At 61.9% G+C, this 17,452-nt stretch overlaps 2 protein-coding genes across 2 annotated transcripts; both read left to right on the top strand.

Annotated features, from left to right (window-relative positions):
- The first annotated feature begins 1,022 nt into the window (after window positions 1-1,022).
- On the top strand, window positions 1,023-9,468 carry LOC309572501 (zinc finger protein 783-like). Its single transcript, XM_082280832.1, has 6 exons — window positions 1,023-1,119; window positions 1,904-2,296; window positions 3,419-3,545; window positions 4,234-4,347; window positions 5,282-5,536; window positions 7,345-9,468. Exons 1-6 carry the CDS (start codon window positions 1,096-1,098, stop codon window positions 8,436-8,438), a joined length of 2,007 nt encoding a protein of 668 aa, XP_082136958.1. The 5' UTR covers window positions 1,023-1,095; the 3' UTR covers window positions 8,439-9,468.
- A 3,102-nt stretch (window positions 9,469-12,570) lies between these two features.
- On the top strand, window positions 12,571-17,401 carry LOC309578167 (E3 ubiquitin-protein ligase TRIM7-like; the record flags this gene model as incomplete). Its single annotated transcript, XM_082290582.1, has 7 exons — window positions 12,571-12,978; window positions 14,085-14,171; window positions 14,502-14,732; window positions 15,016-15,038; window positions 15,328-15,443; window positions 15,657-15,689; window positions 16,705-17,401. 7 exons carry the CDS (start codon window positions 12,571-12,573, stop codon window positions 17,214-17,216), a joined length of 1,410 nt encoding a protein of 469 aa, XP_082146708.1. The 3' UTR covers window positions 17,217-17,401.
- Window positions 17,402-17,452: the final 51 nt, after the last annotated feature.

Here is a 17,452-nt window from a genome sequence, read left to right as displayed (position 1 = left end):
GTGGATGGAGTGGGATGGGCTGGGGCATGAAGAGACAGCATGGATGGGGTGGGACAGGAGGGCATGGATGGGACAGGGCGTGGTGGGAGAGACAGAATGGAGCAGGACAAGACTGGAAAGGACATGACAGGATGGACTGGGAGGAGGTGGGAAAGAATAGGAATGGATGATGTGAGACAGGAGGGGGCAGCGGGAGGGGACGGGAAGGGATGGGATGGGATGGGATGGGATGGGATGGGATGGGATGGGACGGGATGGGATGGGATGGGATGGGATGGGACGGGATAGGTTGGGATGCTGGGGTCGGGTCCGGCGGGGAGGCCGTGGGCGGGGAGGGCTCGCTCTGTTTCCACGGCGCCGCCGCCTCCGGCCGCCATTTCCGAGCCCGTGGGGATGGGCGGGAGGGACCCGACGGGCGGAGCCGGGGAAGGCGGCCCCGGGGCCTCCCCAGTGACCCCTCGGTCCCCCCCCCCGTCCCCCCTCTTTCCCCGCCGCAAGCCCAGTGCCTCGGGCAATGCCCCGAGTGCCACCAGTACCGCCCAGCTCCCCCGTGCCCCCAATGCCCCCACCCCCGTCAGTTCCCCGGGCTCTCGGTTCCCCCGGTCTCCGCAGTGCCCCCCGGTCCCCGCGGTCCCCCCCTGTCCCCGCAGGGCCCCCCTGTCCCCGCGGTCCCCCCCTGTCCCCGCTGCGGGCGGTGCCGTGGGGGGGCCCCGACGGGGCGGGGCGCTGATGCCGTCGGCCCGCCAGGGGGCGCTGTGCGGCGCGCGCCGCCCCGCTCCGCCCCGGCCCGCGCGCGGTCCGGCGGCTGCAGCGCCCCCTGGCGGCGCGGCGGGGCAGCGGCGCGGCCGGAGCGCCGGACCCGGACCCGGACCCGGAGCCACGCTCGGTGTCGGAGCCGCCGCCGCCCCCGCCCCGCCGCCTCCGCCCGCCAGGCCCGCGCCGCCCCCGCCCCGCCCCCGCCGCGCCGCGCCCCCGCCCCGCCGCGCCGCCCCGCGCCCAGCCCGATGCCCGGCGGCGGGCGGAGGTGAAGCAGCGAGCGGGCGCTGGATCCTCCCGGCCGCAGCCCCCGGGGCCCCGGGCACGGAACAAAGGGCCATGGCCGAGGGGGCCCCCGCTCAGGTAAAGGGCGCCCGCCCGCCGCGGGGCCGGGCCCGGCGCGCACCGCCCGCCCGCGGCTCGCGGGCCGCACGTCGGGGCTCCCGGGCCGCGCCGTCGGGGCCGCGGCGGGCGGGGGGGGTGGCGGCGGGCGGCGGGCGCTGTCAGCGCGCGGGGCCGCGGCCGCCTCCCCGGGGGGACGGGCGGGGACGGGACGGGCGGCCCCGGGGGGGCGGCGGGGCCGCGCCGAGCCCGCCCGGGCCTCCGCGGCCGGCGGCGCCCGCGCTGCCGTCGGGGCCGGGCCTGCCCGGCCGCCGCGCCCCCCCCCTCCCCGCCGCCGGGCCCTGCGGCCCCTTGGGACGGACCCGCCGCCGCCCCCCACCCCCGTGTCACCGCCCGGTCCCCATGGCGACGGGGCGCCCGCAGCCCCCCGGGTGTCCCCTCGCCGTGCCCATGGCAACGGGGCTCGGCCGGCCCGTGTCACCGCGCGGCCCCCCCCGCCCCCACCGTGTCACCTCCCGGCCCCGCGCTGTCACCTCCCCCCGCCCCCGCCGCCGCGGGTCCTGCCCGTCCCGTGGGACCGGCACGGGGCCGGTGTAAGCGGCTTAGCGGGGACACGGGGACGTCCCCGCCGCCCCGGGGAGCGCTGGGCCCTGCAGCGGCCCCCCCGCGGGGTCTGCATGGCCCCGGGGGCGTCCCCATCGCCCCGGGGGGCCCCTGTCACGCCGGGGGGGATCCGTATCGCCCCGGCAGGGTCCCATCCCCCCGGGGGGACCCCCGCCCTGACCCCGCGCCCTTGTGTCCGCAGGCGCCGGAGCCGGTGCGGCCGCCGCGCTGCCCCTCGCCCCTCCGGCCAGCGGCCGGCCCCGAGCGCACCTCGGAGCGGGAGACGCAGACGGCAGAGCTGTCCCTGACCGTGGTGGCGGCCGTACAGGCGGTGGAGCGGAAGGTGGATTCCCACTCCACCCGCCTGCTCGACCTGGAGGGTCGGACGGGGATGGCGGAGAAGAAGCTGATCGACTGTGAGAAGACAGCGGCGGAGCTGGGGAACCAGCTGGAGAGCAAGTGTGCAGCGCTGGGCACCCTCATCCAGGAGTACGGGCTGCTCCAGCGGCGCCTGGAGAACATGGAGAACCTCCTGAAGAACAGGAACTTCTGGATCCTGCGGCTGCCCCCAGGCAGGAAGGGGGAAGTCCCCAAGGTAATGGTGTCCTGGGGTCCGGGAGCCGGGCGCTGCACCCAAAATGCTCCCAGAGGGCAGGACAGGACCGGGGTCGGTGAGCGGGGACAGCCCCAGCACAGGGGAGTCTCTCACCATTGCAGCTGCCCATCGCAGCTTCCCAGCTCATCCCTGCCTGGGACTGAAACACGGTGGGACACCGGCCTGGGAGGGCATCCTGGTACTCAGGCCAGAGGTTTCAGTTCTGCTCCACTGCGCTACAAAGCCCTGGGGCCACTGACTCTTTTTTTGTTCATTTCTTTTTGACACCATTTGAAAAAACCCTGCAGATTTTGTGGTTCTTTTGTTTTGACCACCTTGGTGCTGCAGAGTCTCCCAGGCCGGGGAAGGAGCAAGTGGGAGCTGCTGCTGCAGGGAAGGGGGAAGCTTTGGGATTCAGGAAGGCAGATGAGCTCCCTGGGTTTAGCTGAGCTCCAGAAAGAGCCCACCTTCAATATTCAGCTCCTACTTGAATTTAACAACCTTCCTGCTAAAAGAATGTGTGCAAATGAGACCGTGTAGGACATGGGAATGACTCCGGAGAGAGCAGAGAGGGTCAGGAAAAGGGGAGTTCAGACCCTGACACCCCATCAGCGTGGTTGGGGGGCAGAACCGGAGTGCTGTGTTCCCCTCTGAAGAGCTCCACTCCAACACGGCACTGTTTGCACATCTTGAATTTATCCTTGGGAATTATTCCTTGGCTAACGAGCTAGGGAGCTGCAGCCAGTGGGCACAGAGTAACCAGGGATAATGGGGAGCCCTGTGGGCCTGGGTAGAGTTTTCCCTGGAGTTCTGGGGTAATTGAATCCGGGAGTTACGTCAGCTCATCAATAGGGATGAGTCCAGCCCAGCTCCTGGGTTTTCTCTCCCTTACCGTCCCCCAAGCCTGATCACCCTGCAGAGAGCAGGAGCTTGGGGTCCTTTGGGGAAATCCCAGTCTGGATTCATGGCTAGGAACCATCCCTTTGGTTTGGTTGAGTCCTTTATTCCCATAGAAATACCTGCCCAGGAGTCAAGTGTAAAAAGCAGCTTGTTGATGGCCTTGAAGGAGCTGCAGCTTGGCCGTGCCCAGGCTCCTGCCTGAACCCGCTGTTGGAATTGCAGGTGCCGGTGACCTTTGATGATGTGTCCGTCTATTTCAATGACAAGGAATGGGAGAAGCTGGAGGAGTGGCAGAAGGAGCTGTACAAGAATGTGATGAAGGGGAACTACGAGTCTCTGATCTCCCTGGGTAAATATGGGGTGTCCTCGCTCTGCCAAGGGATGGGGGACTGCTTCTGGCTTCTCCTTGGAGATCCCCTTGGGCAAGGCCCAAATGTCCCATTTTAAAGACTTAAAAACACAGGAGGATGTTTTTAGTCTGGGCTCATTCCAGCTCATGCTGTGGTGGTGTTCTGGCTGTGTGGGGGGTGCCCTGTGGGCAGGTGGGCTGGAGACCTCCCAGGCCTCTTCCAGCCACAGTTATGCAGTCAAAAACCAGCTCCTTCCCCATGGCTGGTGGAAGGGCTTCCCTGGGGCCTGCAGTGGGTATCAGCCCCTGCACCCCTTTAGAGGATTTTGCAAAGGGAAGAATTGTCTGATGTCATCCATGCTTTGGGGCATTTCCTGTGGAGGTTCAGGAGGAATCCCAGCTCTGCTGGGAGCTGGTGAAATGCTTCTGGCTTTGCAGTGGGCACGATTTGTCTTAAGAAGTTCTAAAACCCCCACCAGAAAAACATGAAAGGGATTTGGTTTCTTCTCTTAGGTAGTTCCTCTGTGTGTGGCACCTCAGCTCCTGTCTCCCTGAATTCCCTCTGCCAGCAGCACCCGTGGATGTTCCTGAGTGTCCTCACGTGTTCCCCGGCACTGGGAAGAGCTGGAAGCCAGTATTCAATTCCCAGCGCAGTAACCCCTCTCTCCACCCCTCTGTCTCTCAACAGACTATGCAATTTCCAAACCTGGTGTTTTGTCTCAGATCGAGCAAGGGGAGGAATCGCGGGGCAGAAATGAGCAGGACCTGGAGGAGAGTGAGATCATTACTGATGCCACTGCAGGTGAGGCGGTGCCTTGGCACCAGGGCAGCCCTGGGTTGTGTTCCCAGGAGCTGCTCATCCCAAGGCTGAAGCAGGTGTTGCTGGGGCTGTGGCTGATGGGGTTTATCAGGAGAAGCCTTGCCTAGGAATGGGATAAATTTGGCTGATGGGAGGTTTGGTGTCCAGGTATAGCTCAACATAGAAACCAGGGCAAGCAGAGCCTAGAGAGTTGGGCACTGGGTGCCCTTCCCAGCAAGGGAAGCATCTGCAACCAGACCAGGTCCTCAGGGAGCTGGTGTGCCCAGCAAGGAAGGAGAATTGGGTCCCATTGGGAGAGCCCATCCATCCAGAAAATCCTCTCCACCCTCTCTTTGCGTGGATGGTGCCTGGAGCATCCTCCTGGGCAGGGAAGTGGGGTCCCATCCTGTGCTGAGGGGCAAGGCTGGGCTGGGAATGAGGCACCAGTGGCCCCAAGTGCCAGAGCGACTCCTGCTGTCACACGAGGGGGCTGATAAGGAGATAAGGAGATGGCCTGGAAGAGTTGCTGTCATCTCCACTGGTCATCCCTGATCCCAGGCTGTGGATGTGGGGTCACTCCAACACCCTACCTGCGCTCTCCATCACAAGGATCTTGAAATTAAGTTAAGGCCAATAGGAAGAGGAAGATCACGGGCCCACATGGAGCTGCAGCTGGGGAATGAGGGCTGAGGGCTGCTGAGCTGTGCCACCAAGGCCCCAGGGTGGGTGGAGCGAGTTCCCTGTGCCTGCAGACGGTCCTGGGCTGGAGCTGGGAGCGTGGCAGGGATGGGTGAAGGGCAGGGGCTGTAGGGAGAGCAGAAGAGGCCAAGGAGATGAAAGCCCTCTGTGGGATCAGCAGCCAGACCCGGCAGGGATTGCTGGGAGCAGTTCCTTCATCCTGGGAGTGATGGCAGGTGGGAATCTCTCGTTGCTGCAGCTGGAATAAGGGTTGTGATCAAAACGGAGGAGCTCCTTCCTGAAGACAGCCCCGAGAACCCCGAGCTGCACGGGATGTCGGGGCAGTCCGAGGGGAGCTTCCAGAGCCCAGACGAGGAGGCGGCCTGCGAGAGCCCCTACGGCTCCGTGTCCCCGCCGAGGGACCTCCCGGGAACCAGCCTGGGGGACTCGTCCGAGTATGGAGCCGACTTCAACGAGATCCAGAGGGTCATCGTCCACCACGGGAGCTGCACCGGTGAGACACTCTGGACACGGGAGGCCCGGGGGGCTGTGGTGGGTTAGGAAAAGGTGGGCAAAGGGTTGGATGGGTGGGAGGAGTTAAATCCCCCCCAGAAAACAGCACCAGAAGGAAAGTTTCTGGGTGCAGCAGCTTGCAAGAGTGGCTCTGGCCAGGCCTTGGGCTTGGAGGGGGAGGCAGCATGTCCCTGGTGGGCACAGAATGTGGTTTCTGAAGGCTCCTGTCCCACTCCGGAGTGGAGTGAGCACTGGCCCAGCCCTCTGTGTGTTACCCACCGAGACCAAGGGAAGATGTGCCTCAGGCAGTGTTCTGTGAGAGCCCCAGTGAGCCCTGCTCCCAAAATCCCGCTGTGGCAGAGGGCAGGACGTTGGTGTGAGGTGTGGAGGAGTGGATGGTTGCACACCGGACACTGCTGGAGGAATGTGGGAGGTCCTGCAGGTTGCCAAGTGTGGGAGTTGCTCAGGGCAGCTCCACAGGACAGGGAAGAACGGTTGGAGCTCTGTGGTGTGTGAGCTGCCAGGAGGGAAGGGGAAGGATGAGGTGATTTAGTGGAGAGATGCAGTGATGGCACCGAGTGTTTCATGTGTAGGATTCTGCCAGTGGAGTGGCAGATGCAGGCCAAGTCCTGCAGATGTGCTGCGAGGGTGGGGATGGGAGAGCAGGGAGATGAGAGGTTGGGAATGGTGGGTTCCCTCCTCCTGACGGCTTTGTGGTGTAACACAAACCAAGACGCACAGGGTTGGGCTCTTGAGGGCCTCAGCTCCGTCTTGTGGGTCCTGTGGTCTGCTCACGGCTTTGTGAGGGAAAGCAGCCAAGCCACCAGTGGGGCTGGAGCCGATCCTTGTCCGAGAGCCGCTGCCTCTGGCAGGGCGTGGGGCCCAGCTGGTGGGGCTGGGCAGGAGCTGCGGCGGTGCCGGCCGGGATGGGGGATTGAGCCCCCAGGTCCATAGAGGGGGCAGGGGGAAGGACCTGGCTTTTCCCCTCCCTCAGAGGGAAGAGGGCCACCACAGCTTTGACACATCCACTCCCATCGGTTTCCCTTTCTTGGGAAAGTGTAGCTGCTCTTCCCAGGAGACTATTCAGGCCTGGCTGGAAGTCCAGTGTGGGGTGACATGAGGGATGCCCTGTGGGCCTTCCCTTGGGCTGTGCTGGCTGTGCATGTCCTGCTGTGTGTCCCTGGGATGGCTGCTCTCACCAAACAAAATCCCTGGCTCACTTCCTGCCTTGGTGACACGAAGGCGAACCTGGCCTGCTGCCATCCATCCCACTGCCATTCCATCTCACTGCTGGGTGCTCTGGGAAGGAGGTGGGTTTCTCCCCTCATGGCAAGGCTTAGGGAAGGGGACAGTCCCAGGCTGGCTGTGCTGTCCCCGGAGCAGAGCCAGCAGCCCAGTGCTGTGTTTGTGTCGAGTGGTGCCGTGCGGGGAGTGTTGTTGTAGCCCAGTGAAACAGCAGCAGATGGAGCTGCTCTGAAATCTCTTGGCCACCCGAGCCCTGGCAAGCCCATGGCACTGTTATCCCCCACATCCTGCAGCACCATGAAGCTGCCAAACCTATTGACAATTGGTCAGAGCAGACCCTCCGGGGGAGCCTGACCAGGGGTGGTTTGTCTGAGCTCCGTGTTCAGGGGGCACGTGGCCCATCCCAGTGCTCCGGGCTCCGGCTGCAGCCAGCTCGTGTCCGGGTGGTGGGGCAGGCGCAAACAGCTGCAGGAGCCCGTGCAGGTGTTTCTGTAGCACCCAGGGGTGTAAGAAGCCACCCCGTCCCACCCAATAACCTTGACACTGTTCGGTTTTCCCCCACAGAGGATGGGATCGTGATCAAGACAGAGGAGGAGGAGGAGGAGGAGGATGACCCGGACACGCTGGAGCCGTGTGCCATGTTCTCGGGCCGGAGCGAGCCGCCGGCGTTCCCCAGCCACGAGGCCGGGCTGGGCTGTGAGGCGCAGTGCAGCTCCAAGGCGCAGCCCCGCGGCCTGGCCGCCCGCGTGAGGAAGCCGTCGGCCTGCGAGAGGGACTCCGGGGACATGAAGCCGGCCAGCGGCCAGCAGCGGAACCGGACGCGGGAGAGACCCTACATCTGCCCCGAGTGCGGGAAGAGCTTCATGCTGAAGATCAACTTCATGATCCACCAGCGCAACCACCTCAAGGAAGGGCCCTACGAGTGCCACGAGTGCGACCTCAGCTTCCGCAACAAGCAGCAGTTCCTGCTGCACCAGCGCAGCCACACGCGCCGCGGCGTGGGGGTCCCGCGGCGCCCCGAGCACGGCCTCAAGCCCCCGTCGCGGCCCCCGCCCCCGGGGAAGCCCTACAAGTGCTCCGAGTGTGAGAGCAGCTTCAGCCACAAGTCGAGCCTCAGCAAACACCAGATCACCCACGTCGGGGAGCGGCCCTTCACCTGCGGCGAGTGCCGGAGGAGCTTCCGCCTGCAGATCAGCCTCCTCATGCACCAGAGGATCCACGCCGGCAAGAACGAGATGGCCTTCCTGTGCCCCCAGTGCGGCAAGAACTTCACCCGGCCCTCCCACCTGCTGCGGCACCAGCGGACTCACACCGGCGAGCGGCCCTACCAGTGCAGCCAGTGCGAGAAGACCTTCAGCGAGAAGTCCAAGCTCACCAACCATTACCGCATCCACACGCGGGAGCGCCCGCACGCCTGCGCCGTCTGCGGGAAGGGCTTCATCCGCAAGCACCACCTCCTGGAGCACCAGCGCATCCACACGGGCGAGCGGCCCTACCACTGCACCGAGTGCGGCAAGAACTTCACGCAGAAGCATCACCTCCTGGAGCACCAGCGGGCGCACACCGGCGAGCGGCCCTACCCCTGCACCGAGTGCACCAAGTGCTTCCGCTACAAGCAGTCGCTCAAGTACCACCTGAGGACGCACATGGGAGAGTGAGGGGCTGCCCAGGCTTCCTCTCCCTCCTCTCCCTCCCTCCCTCCATCCCTTCCTTCCTCCTCGTCCTCCTTCTCCTCCACTCATCTCTCCCACCCTCCCTCCATCCATCTCCCCCCACCCCGGCTCAGGGCATGGACATCAAGGAAGCTTTGTGTGGTAGCGCCGCTGGTCTGGTGGAGACTCGGCTGATTGGAAATAAATTAATGAATTAAAGCAAGCAACGCGCGGCAAAATTAAAAAAGATTATATATATATAAAATTAACAGAAGCAGCTGATTTAGGGGGAATCCTCACCAACAAGCAAACAAACCACCAACAAAAGAAACCTGTACACAGGGTGTTTTGCCAGAGTAGGACTCGTAACTGCTTTTTAAATCTACTGTTTGGTTTTTTTTAATAAATGTGGAGGAACTTTTTATTTGATAAGCAACCTTAGGGTGGGCAAGATTTTATTTTTGGTTTGTTTTTCTTTTTTTTTTTTTTTTTGTTAACTGCTCTCTGTAGGCTGATTCTGGCACAGTCACTTTTTGTCCAGGAGCTCTGCGGAGGCGCTGCCTCGTCTGGGCTGGATGCGACAGGAGGAGCTCCGGCCGGGGGGAGGTGAGTAATTAACAGATGCAGCTGATGAGGAAGTTGTGCGTGTGTCTAGATTGGAAGTGCTGATAGGTGCCTGCCCGGCTCGCGGGGCTGTGATGCACTCCTGAATTATACAATAGAATAAAACTCTAGTTGCAGTAAAAGACCCTTTTTCTGGTAGGACCCCTCCGCAAGGCTCCTCCAAACACCCATTCCTAGCGCTCGATCCTCCCACCAGGGGCCTGGCCCTGCCACCACCGAGGGCATCGGGGTGCTGTGGGGTCACCACAGACTGAGAGTGAGACCTTGTGTTTAACTGCTCTTCTGTCCTTGAGCCGCTGCCGGTGGCATCGACCATGTTCCTCAATGCAGGAGCTGCGGGATTCCTGCCCAGGGGAGGAGCAGCTCCAGGCTGGCTGCAAGGAAAGACCTCCCTGCTCCTGGGCACCTGCTGCCAGGGTGGGTGGGACACGATCCATCTCCTTGCTGTTGGTTTGAGCTCCTGTTTGTACCAGCTCGGTTCCTGGGGATCCCAGCTTGTCCTGGCTGCAGCTCCTGAGGCTGGGCTGTGGCTGGGTGAGATCCATGTGAAGAGCTGGGCTGGGGCTGGGGTGGTGGCATCAGCTCCCCGGAGGACGCCGGGCTCCTTCCCGGTGCTGTCAGATCTCATGTTGGACAGTGGCATCAATAAACGGAGCGATGATGGGAGAAGTTGTCAGGACCTGTTAATGCCTTTGCAGAACCAAAGTCCTCATCCAGGACTTTCCTGGTGTGTGAACCTCTCCTAAGTTGGAATTTACAGCCTTTTCCATGCTAGAAAGTGCCAGAGAGCAGCACAGCCATGTGCAGCTGCTGAGAGCCACCAGCTGGTCACCACTGTGGGTAGGAGCATTTTGGGGCTGCCAGGGCAGGCTCCTGCCAAGGTTCCTGCCTTCCCACTGCTGGGGTGGTGCCTACAACTCCCTGGAAGCAGTTTGGGGTTTCAGCTCAGGGCCTGCAGCCTGACAGGAGCTGCCACTTCCATCCCTGGACATTGGCCAGGCTGGACGAGGCTTTGAGCAACCTGGTCTAGTAGAAGGTGTTCCTGCCCTTCCTAGGGGGTGGAACAAAATGAGCTTTGAGGTCCCTTCCCACCCAAACCATTCTGGGATTCCATGAAAAGTGCTGTGGCAGGGCTGATGTCCTGGGAGGGAGGTGTGGGGGCAGGACAGGAGCGCCTGGCTGCAGCCCTGTGTCCCTCAGCGGCCTCCCTGCATCTCCCTCACCAGGACTAAATGCAATTATGGGGAAGAGGGAAATGAAAAGCAGAACTGATTCTGGTTCTCAGCAGCTCATGTTCGTCACACTGGCAGCAACACGGACCTGGCACCATCCTTTTTTCTTCCTAAAAATGGATGAATTCAGCTTTTTATTGGCAAAAAAAAAGCTGAGGTGCCTGTACTAGCCTGGCTGCCCCTCTGCAGTGCCAGGACCTTGGTGTGGCCAAGCTGGCAGTGCATGTGCTCTGCTCTGTGTCACTGGGCCCCACACAGCAGCTCCTGCCCCTCGTGCTGCTCCTCACCCGCCACACTCGGATGTAACAGCCTCGGTCACCGGACACTGCCAGGATTTAACAACATCCTGGTGACCTTCAGCGGCTCAAATGTCACCAATCCGTCTGCAGAGACAGCTCCTGTGCCAGTGGGACAACACGGCCATCGTGGCCCTGAGTGCAGGATTGGCAGCCACACTGAAAACCAGCATTGTCCCATGGTGGGGCCCACTGACTCGACAGCTGCTGTCCCTGCAGTTTGGGGCAGTGACACTCACCCAGCCTTCCCTGGCCTGGGGTGCTGGAGGACCTGGACACAGATGTGCCCAGAAAGCAGCTCCAGGAACAGGGGATGAGCAGGAGCCACCACTGTCCCCACTGGGATGTGAGATGGGCAGTGTACCTCAGGCAGCACCACAGAGGCTCCAGATGAATGGGGGCATCAGACTGTCACCCCGGGGTGCTGCAGGGACAGCGGGCAGGAGGCTGGAAGCACTGTCATGACCTGTCACAGACCGGGCTCTGGGACCCACCGGGCCAGGGAAGTGGGCAGTGGGGTGGCAGGGACGCCCGGCAGGGCACGGCCATTGCAGGGCAGTAACTGCCTGGAGAGGGATTTGTTCAACTGCTTTATTGTGTCAGGGGGTGGATGGTGCCCCTCAAAACACTCCTTGGGCCCCAGCTGGCAGCCCATGAGGGTGGAGGAGGAGCAGAACCAGCGACTGAATATGGGGCCTTGATTTTGGGCACCCAGCACCCTGCGGGGCTGAGCCACAGCAGCACAGAAGGGACAATGTGGACCCGCAGCAGGCGGAGAAGTGCGAGGCAGCTCGAGGGGCGCTGCTTCCTTAAGCACCGCTGCTGCTCGCCGGGTGTTGTGGAGCTGGAGAAGGAGACACTGGGAGAGGCACCGGCAGCCATGGGGTGCGGGGATGGAGGCTGGAGCCCTCCTGCCCCGGAGCAGCCCGGGGACTGGGCTGGTATCAGGCGAGCAGGCCGGGGCCGGCAGCGCAGGGAGGCAGCACAGGATTACCCTCGGCTCCCGCACGGCGCAGCTGCCGCCCTGACACAATCCCTTAAAACTGCATTAACCCGGCCCGGGTGGCCGGGAAGCGGCTCCGGCGAGCGAGAGGCCTCGGGAAGGGATTCCCGCTCGGCAGCTCCGACCCGCCGCCACGGCCGAGCCAGGGAGAAGCTCCCGGACGCGTTCCAGGTTATTAATGATTAAATTAATTTAAGCATCCCGAGCATCCGCGGGCGCTGGCAGCACCGTGCTGGAGCGTGCCGGCGGCGCCCCGGGGGAAGGCTGAGATGAAGGCTCGCACTCGCACTCACCCCAGCCCTCCCCTTCTGCGGCCGCTGCTCCATCCCCGCTCGCGTGGGCTGCCCACGGCCACGCGTGTGCAGGCACGGGCACACGCAGCGCACGCAGCGGGCCCCGTGCCCGTGTGCCCCCCGGTGTTTTCCTGCTCGTTCCTCCCCGGCTTGCACACACACACTTGGACAAGGACACGCATGTGTGTATTGTGAGATCCAGGCACAGGATCATACACAGGGAGAGACAGGGACGCTCCCACGCATACACACACACAAACGCGTGTGTAATGACATGGATACACACACAGAGGCACACACACACGCGTGTGTTGTGACATGGATGCACACACAGGGACACACAATGTACACGGAGGCACACACCCCTGTATACAGATACCAACGCACAGAGACATAACCAACAACCACATACACGTATGGAGACACACACACACAGATCCCCATATAATGCACACACACACACATGCAGGCATACACATAAATGTACAGACACGCACAAATGTGCTCCCACATGCAGGCACGTGTACAAAACCATTCACACCTGCAGGTGTATACACCACATACACACAGACATACAGACAGACACTGACAGACACAGACAGTCACACCCTCAGCCCATTCCCGACCCCGCAGCCCCGCCCGTTCCCGGCGCGCCCCGCCCCGGCCCGCCCCATCGCGTCCGTCGCGGCCATGGCCCGAGAGGTGCTGGGTCTGGGCAAGCAGCTGGCGGCCGAGGCCACCTGCCCGTTGTGCCTGGATCTGTTCGTGCAGCCCGTGCTGACGGCGTGCGGGCACAGCTTCTGCGGGCAGTGCCTGGAGGGCGTGCTGGGGGACCCGCCGCGCCGCGCCGCCTGCCCGCAGTGCCGCGCCGCGGTGGAGCCGGGCTCGCTGCGCCCCAACCGCTCGCTGGGCGCCATGGCGGGGCTGGCCCGGGCCCTGGAGGAGGTGGCGGCGCGGCCGCTGTGCCCCGAGCACGGCGAGCTCCTGGCGCTGTTCTGCGAGCCCTGCGCCACCCTGCTCTGCGCGCTCTGCCGGGACGGGCCCGGGCACCGCCAGCACCGTGTCCGCCCCGCCGACGAGGCCGCACGGGAGCTCCGGGTACGGGGCGGTGCCGCGACAGGGGCTGGGAGGGGCTGGGTGCCTTTGCTGCCTGGGGTGGGGTGGCCGAGGGGCACAGATGAGCGTCTCCTCCGGGCTCAGGGTGGGATCCCCTCCACGCGTGGGCTGGGGCCCCTCGGTGCGTGGGTTTAGGTCCCTTCCAGGGACAGGCAGGGGTCCCTCTGGGCACAGGTTAGTGTCCTGTCCGGGCACACAGCTGGGGTCCCTTCAAGGACAGTCTGGGGTCTGCTCTGGGTGTGAGTTCGGGGCGCCTCTAGGTGTGGATCTGGGTCCCCTCCATGCGTGGGTGGGTCTCCTCTGAGCACGCTCTGGGGTTCATTCAGGGCACCTGTCTGGTTCCCCTTCACACACAGGTTAGGGTGGGTCCCTGTCCAGCCACGGATTTGGGCCCTCACCCGGCTGCTGGCTGGGGTCTCTGTGTGGGTACCAGTTTGGGATGCCCATGTGTCTGTGGGCTGGGGTCCTGTATCGGACCCTGCTGGGGCTGCTGGTTCTCCCATCGCCTGGCCCCAGCCCACCCAGGAGCCCAGGTCCCTCCCACTGCTCACCCCTCTGTGTCCCCATGTGGTCCCTTGTGCTCTAGATGTCCCCAGCCAGGGTTTCACCCCCACTGTGTGGGCTGGGGTCCTGGCTCACTGCAACGCAGGAGATGACTCGGAACATGAAGAGTTTTTTAATACTCCAGCAAATGTATGGAGCATGTCTGAGTCACTGCTACTGTCACTGCTAGCCTATTCCCAGAAATCCCACTTCCAATGCCAAAAGTTGTTTTTTCTAATTAAAAAAAAAAAAAAAAAAACAAAAAAACCCAAACCACAGACTCCAGGGTTTCCACAGGAAGTTATTCCAGAAATATTTCTGGCCACAAGAGCTGTGGATGGGGATCTCCCCAGCCTGACTGAAGTGAGTTTGGAGAGGTGGGTGCTGTCTCTGAGCTCAAAACCCACTCCCAGGTACTCAGGGGTCACCCCCAGTGACTCCCCCGACTGGGATTGTCCCCACACAGGCTGTTCGGTGAAGTCATCTCCCTCCTGCAAATGTCACTCCAAAATTACCAAAAATGCCTTTTTTAATCCCTGCCCCAGGAGACACTCCAGAGCAACCTGCTTTTTCTACAAAAACAGAAGGAAAAATTGAAGCCCAAAGGAGACCAGAAAACTGATGACCTGCTGGTGAGTGTTCCTCTTCATGCCCCACACTGGTCACCCACCTGGCTCCCCAGGCATGTCCCATCTTCCCCTCTCCCCCTAGATATTTATCTTCTATTGCATGACAACGTTCTTTTCTCTCTCTCTCTCTCTCTCTCTGTCCATCCTACATGGCCTCCTTGGGCCCATCAACATCCAGACTTTCCCCCCCATCTCTCCATTCTTCCCGCTTTTCCTGTACAAAACCTCTGGTCCCCTTCTGTGTGATCCTTGTCCCGTGTCTGCAGCAGCCGTGTCCCTGCGGAGGCAGCCGGAGGCTGGGCGGGCTCAGGGCCTCCGTGCGGTGCCTTGCAGATGACGGTGGTCTCAGAGGCGCAGCGTGTGCGCGACACCTTTGAGGAGCTGCAGCACTTCCTGAAGGAGCAGGAGAAGATCTTCCTGGCCCAGCTCGAGCGAATGTCCCAGGAGCTTCTTGAGAAGAGCCATGAATACAGCTCCAGGGTTGCAGAGAGGGACTCGCTGCTGGACACGGTGATTGCGCAGATCAAGGAGAAACGGGACCAGCCAGTGGTCGAGTTCCTCATGGTGAGGCTGCATCACCCACTGGGCGCTGTGACCCCTGGCGAGGCTGGGAGCACCCACCTGGCACCCTCACATCCCGGTGCAGCCCGGGGGCCAGGCTGTGACACCGCAGTGTGCCTGCTGTGGGTCAGGGCCTGAGGGAAGGGAGGGTTGGGGTGAGGTGTGGGGTGACCCCCAGCCCCCTTAACCTGCTTCAGACAGCTGGGCAGCCACCGTAGCTCCCTGCCCCGGGCACCGCTGTCCTTCTCAGCAGTGCCAGAGCTCACCTGTGTTTTCTCTTTTCCAGGATGTTGGCAAAATCCTGAGCAGGTATGAAACAGGCTTGGTGTCACTCTCCTCCTGCGCAGCTCTTTTGGGCAGAGGTTTGGCAGTGCTGCAGGAGCCGGGAGGGAGGTGGTTTGCCCTGCTGAGTATTTGGGATTTCATGTGATGTTAGCAGGAACCAGAGGCCATTGCACCCCTCTTAAAGATGGGCTTCCTATGCTGATAGCTGGGATACTGCTCCCCTGGGTTCTGTGGCTGCAGGGATTTCCCTGTTTCCCTCCTGGCCCTGGCTGATGTCTGGGCTCAGAGCTCCTCTCACTGTTGTTCCCCTCAGCTGCGAGGCAGCCAAGGTCCCAGTCCCAGAGCCGGTTTCCCTGGAACTGCAGAGGAGCGTTGAGAGCCTGTCTGAGATGAGCCAGCTGATCGTGGACATGGTGGCCAAATTCAAAGGTAAAGCTCTGCTGGATCCACGCTGTGCTTCCCCTGGGCTTGGGAAATCCTCACTGCCTGCTGCCTCTGCCTGGGGCTCGAGAGCAAAATGCCTGCTCCAGATGGGAAGCATCCCTGAGATGGGCTTTGCTGGAGCCTGAGGCTCCACATCTGGCTTGCTGTCTTGATGGGGAGCAGGAGAGACACTCATGCATCTTCCTTTCCTTCTTCCAGTGAACCTGCAGAAGCAGATAGACAGTGAAAAGGGTAAGTTTCTGGAGCTGATGGGCACAAGAGAGGGGGAAAACCTTTCCAGGATGAGTTTCCTCATGTCCTTGGTGCAGAGATAGGCTCACACCACATCTAAGCCCAGCATCAGTCTAGCCCTGAGTCCTGTTGTTTTGACTAGGCCTGCTATAAAAATGCACGTCTGTCCCGTGCCAGACAGCACCAGGGACGCTGTCCTGCGACACCTGCCGAGGGCCAGGACAGCACGAGGCCATGTCAGGCTGTGCCCAGTTAAGCAGAGGTGCTGTACATGTTTTTAGCTGGCATTTAGGCATGATCAGAAGTACTTTTGCAGGTGCTTGGGGCCCACATGATGCAGCATCGCTGGGCTGAGGTCTGGCTGGCACCACTTGTGCTGAGGCTGCTCTTCGCACTCTCAGTTTTTGGGATGTTTTTGAGCACAGGACAGTCGTGCCTCAGTTTCCTCCCTGCAGTCCCTGGAGAAGTGGGTTTAGCAGAGGGTCTGGGGTGGTGACACTGCACAGTGACACCTGTGCGGCCTTGTGGGATGGCCACGGGATGGCAGCAGAACATCCCACATGGACGGGCCGCTCCGGCTGTGGCACAGGCTGCCCGGTTGCTCGGCAGAGCAGGGTTCCGAGCTGGTTTTCCCTTGGATGAGCACTTGTCACATGAGCAGGGACTGGCCTGGCACCACTCCTGCCTTGCAGCAGTGCCTCCTCACACCCACGGGGATATGCTGCTCCCCACAGCCAGCGATACCCAGCAGATCTGGCAGCAGATTTAGCAAAGCCCATCGTGTCTGTCCCCTGCATGTGGGGATGCTGGCTGGTACAGTCCTGCTTCAGGGAGCATCTTTTCACCCTTGGGTCCCAGCGTGGGGGACCATAAGGGTCCTGTGTCCTGTGCCACCTGAGGGGGCTGCAGGAGTGCCTGCTGTGCTCCCAGGACATGTCCCAGCCCCGTGGTGCAGGGGATGAGGTGCTGGTTCTCTTCTCAGTGGGCACAGACTGATGTTTCTGTCATCCATTAGAGACAGTGATGCTGGACCCGGAGACGGCGAGTCCTCACCTGACCCTTTCGGAGGATTACAAAACCATCCGGCTCGGAGGTGGGAAACAAAACCTCCCTGATACCTCCAAGAGATTCACAGGCAGCCCCAGTGTCCTGGGCTCCCGGGGGTTCACATCTGGGAGGCATTACTGGGAGCTGGAGGTTGGGAAAGGGAACAGCTGGGCCGTAGGGGTGGCCCTGGAGTCCGTGCAGAGGAAGGAGTCGCTCAGCCTGGCCATGGGGAAGATCTGGGCTCTGCGGCTGGACTGGGACGACCAGTACAGAGCACTCCGCATGCCTCCTGTCCTGCTGGAAGTGAGGGAAGAGCTCCACAGAATCAGGGTCCACCTGGACTATGAAGCGGGCCGAGTGACCTTCTACAACGCAGAGAGCATGACGCAGATTTTGCAGTTTGAGGCCACCTTCACTGAGAAAGTCTTCCCATATTTTTGGCTCTGGTCACGAGAAACCCACATCCAGCTGTGTGACTGATAGGGTCAGATGGCTCCCAGGCCCCTGCCTGTGCCCTTGGCTAGCTGAGCAGGGAAGAGATGTGGGAGAGACACGGCATCACGCTGCAAGCTCACTGCAGCTCTGCCTGGGCTGGATCCGCTGTGCACTTTGCTGCATCTCCTCTCACTAAGACCTTTAGAGCATTAAACAAGTGCTGTCCTGCCTGGGGGTGTCTGTGTGCCAGTATCTTGGCCAGATCGCAAGGTGACAGTGTC

The sequence above is a fragment of the Coloeus monedula genome, assembly GCF_965178545.1.
Source record: "Coloeus monedula genome assembly, chromosome: 1".
Lineage (NCBI taxonomy): Eukaryota > Metazoa > Chordata > Aves > Passeriformes > Corvidae > Coloeus > Coloeus monedula.
The sequence above is the reverse complement of the archived record's forward strand: the minus strand, read 5'-3'. Positions and strand labels throughout refer to the sequence as shown.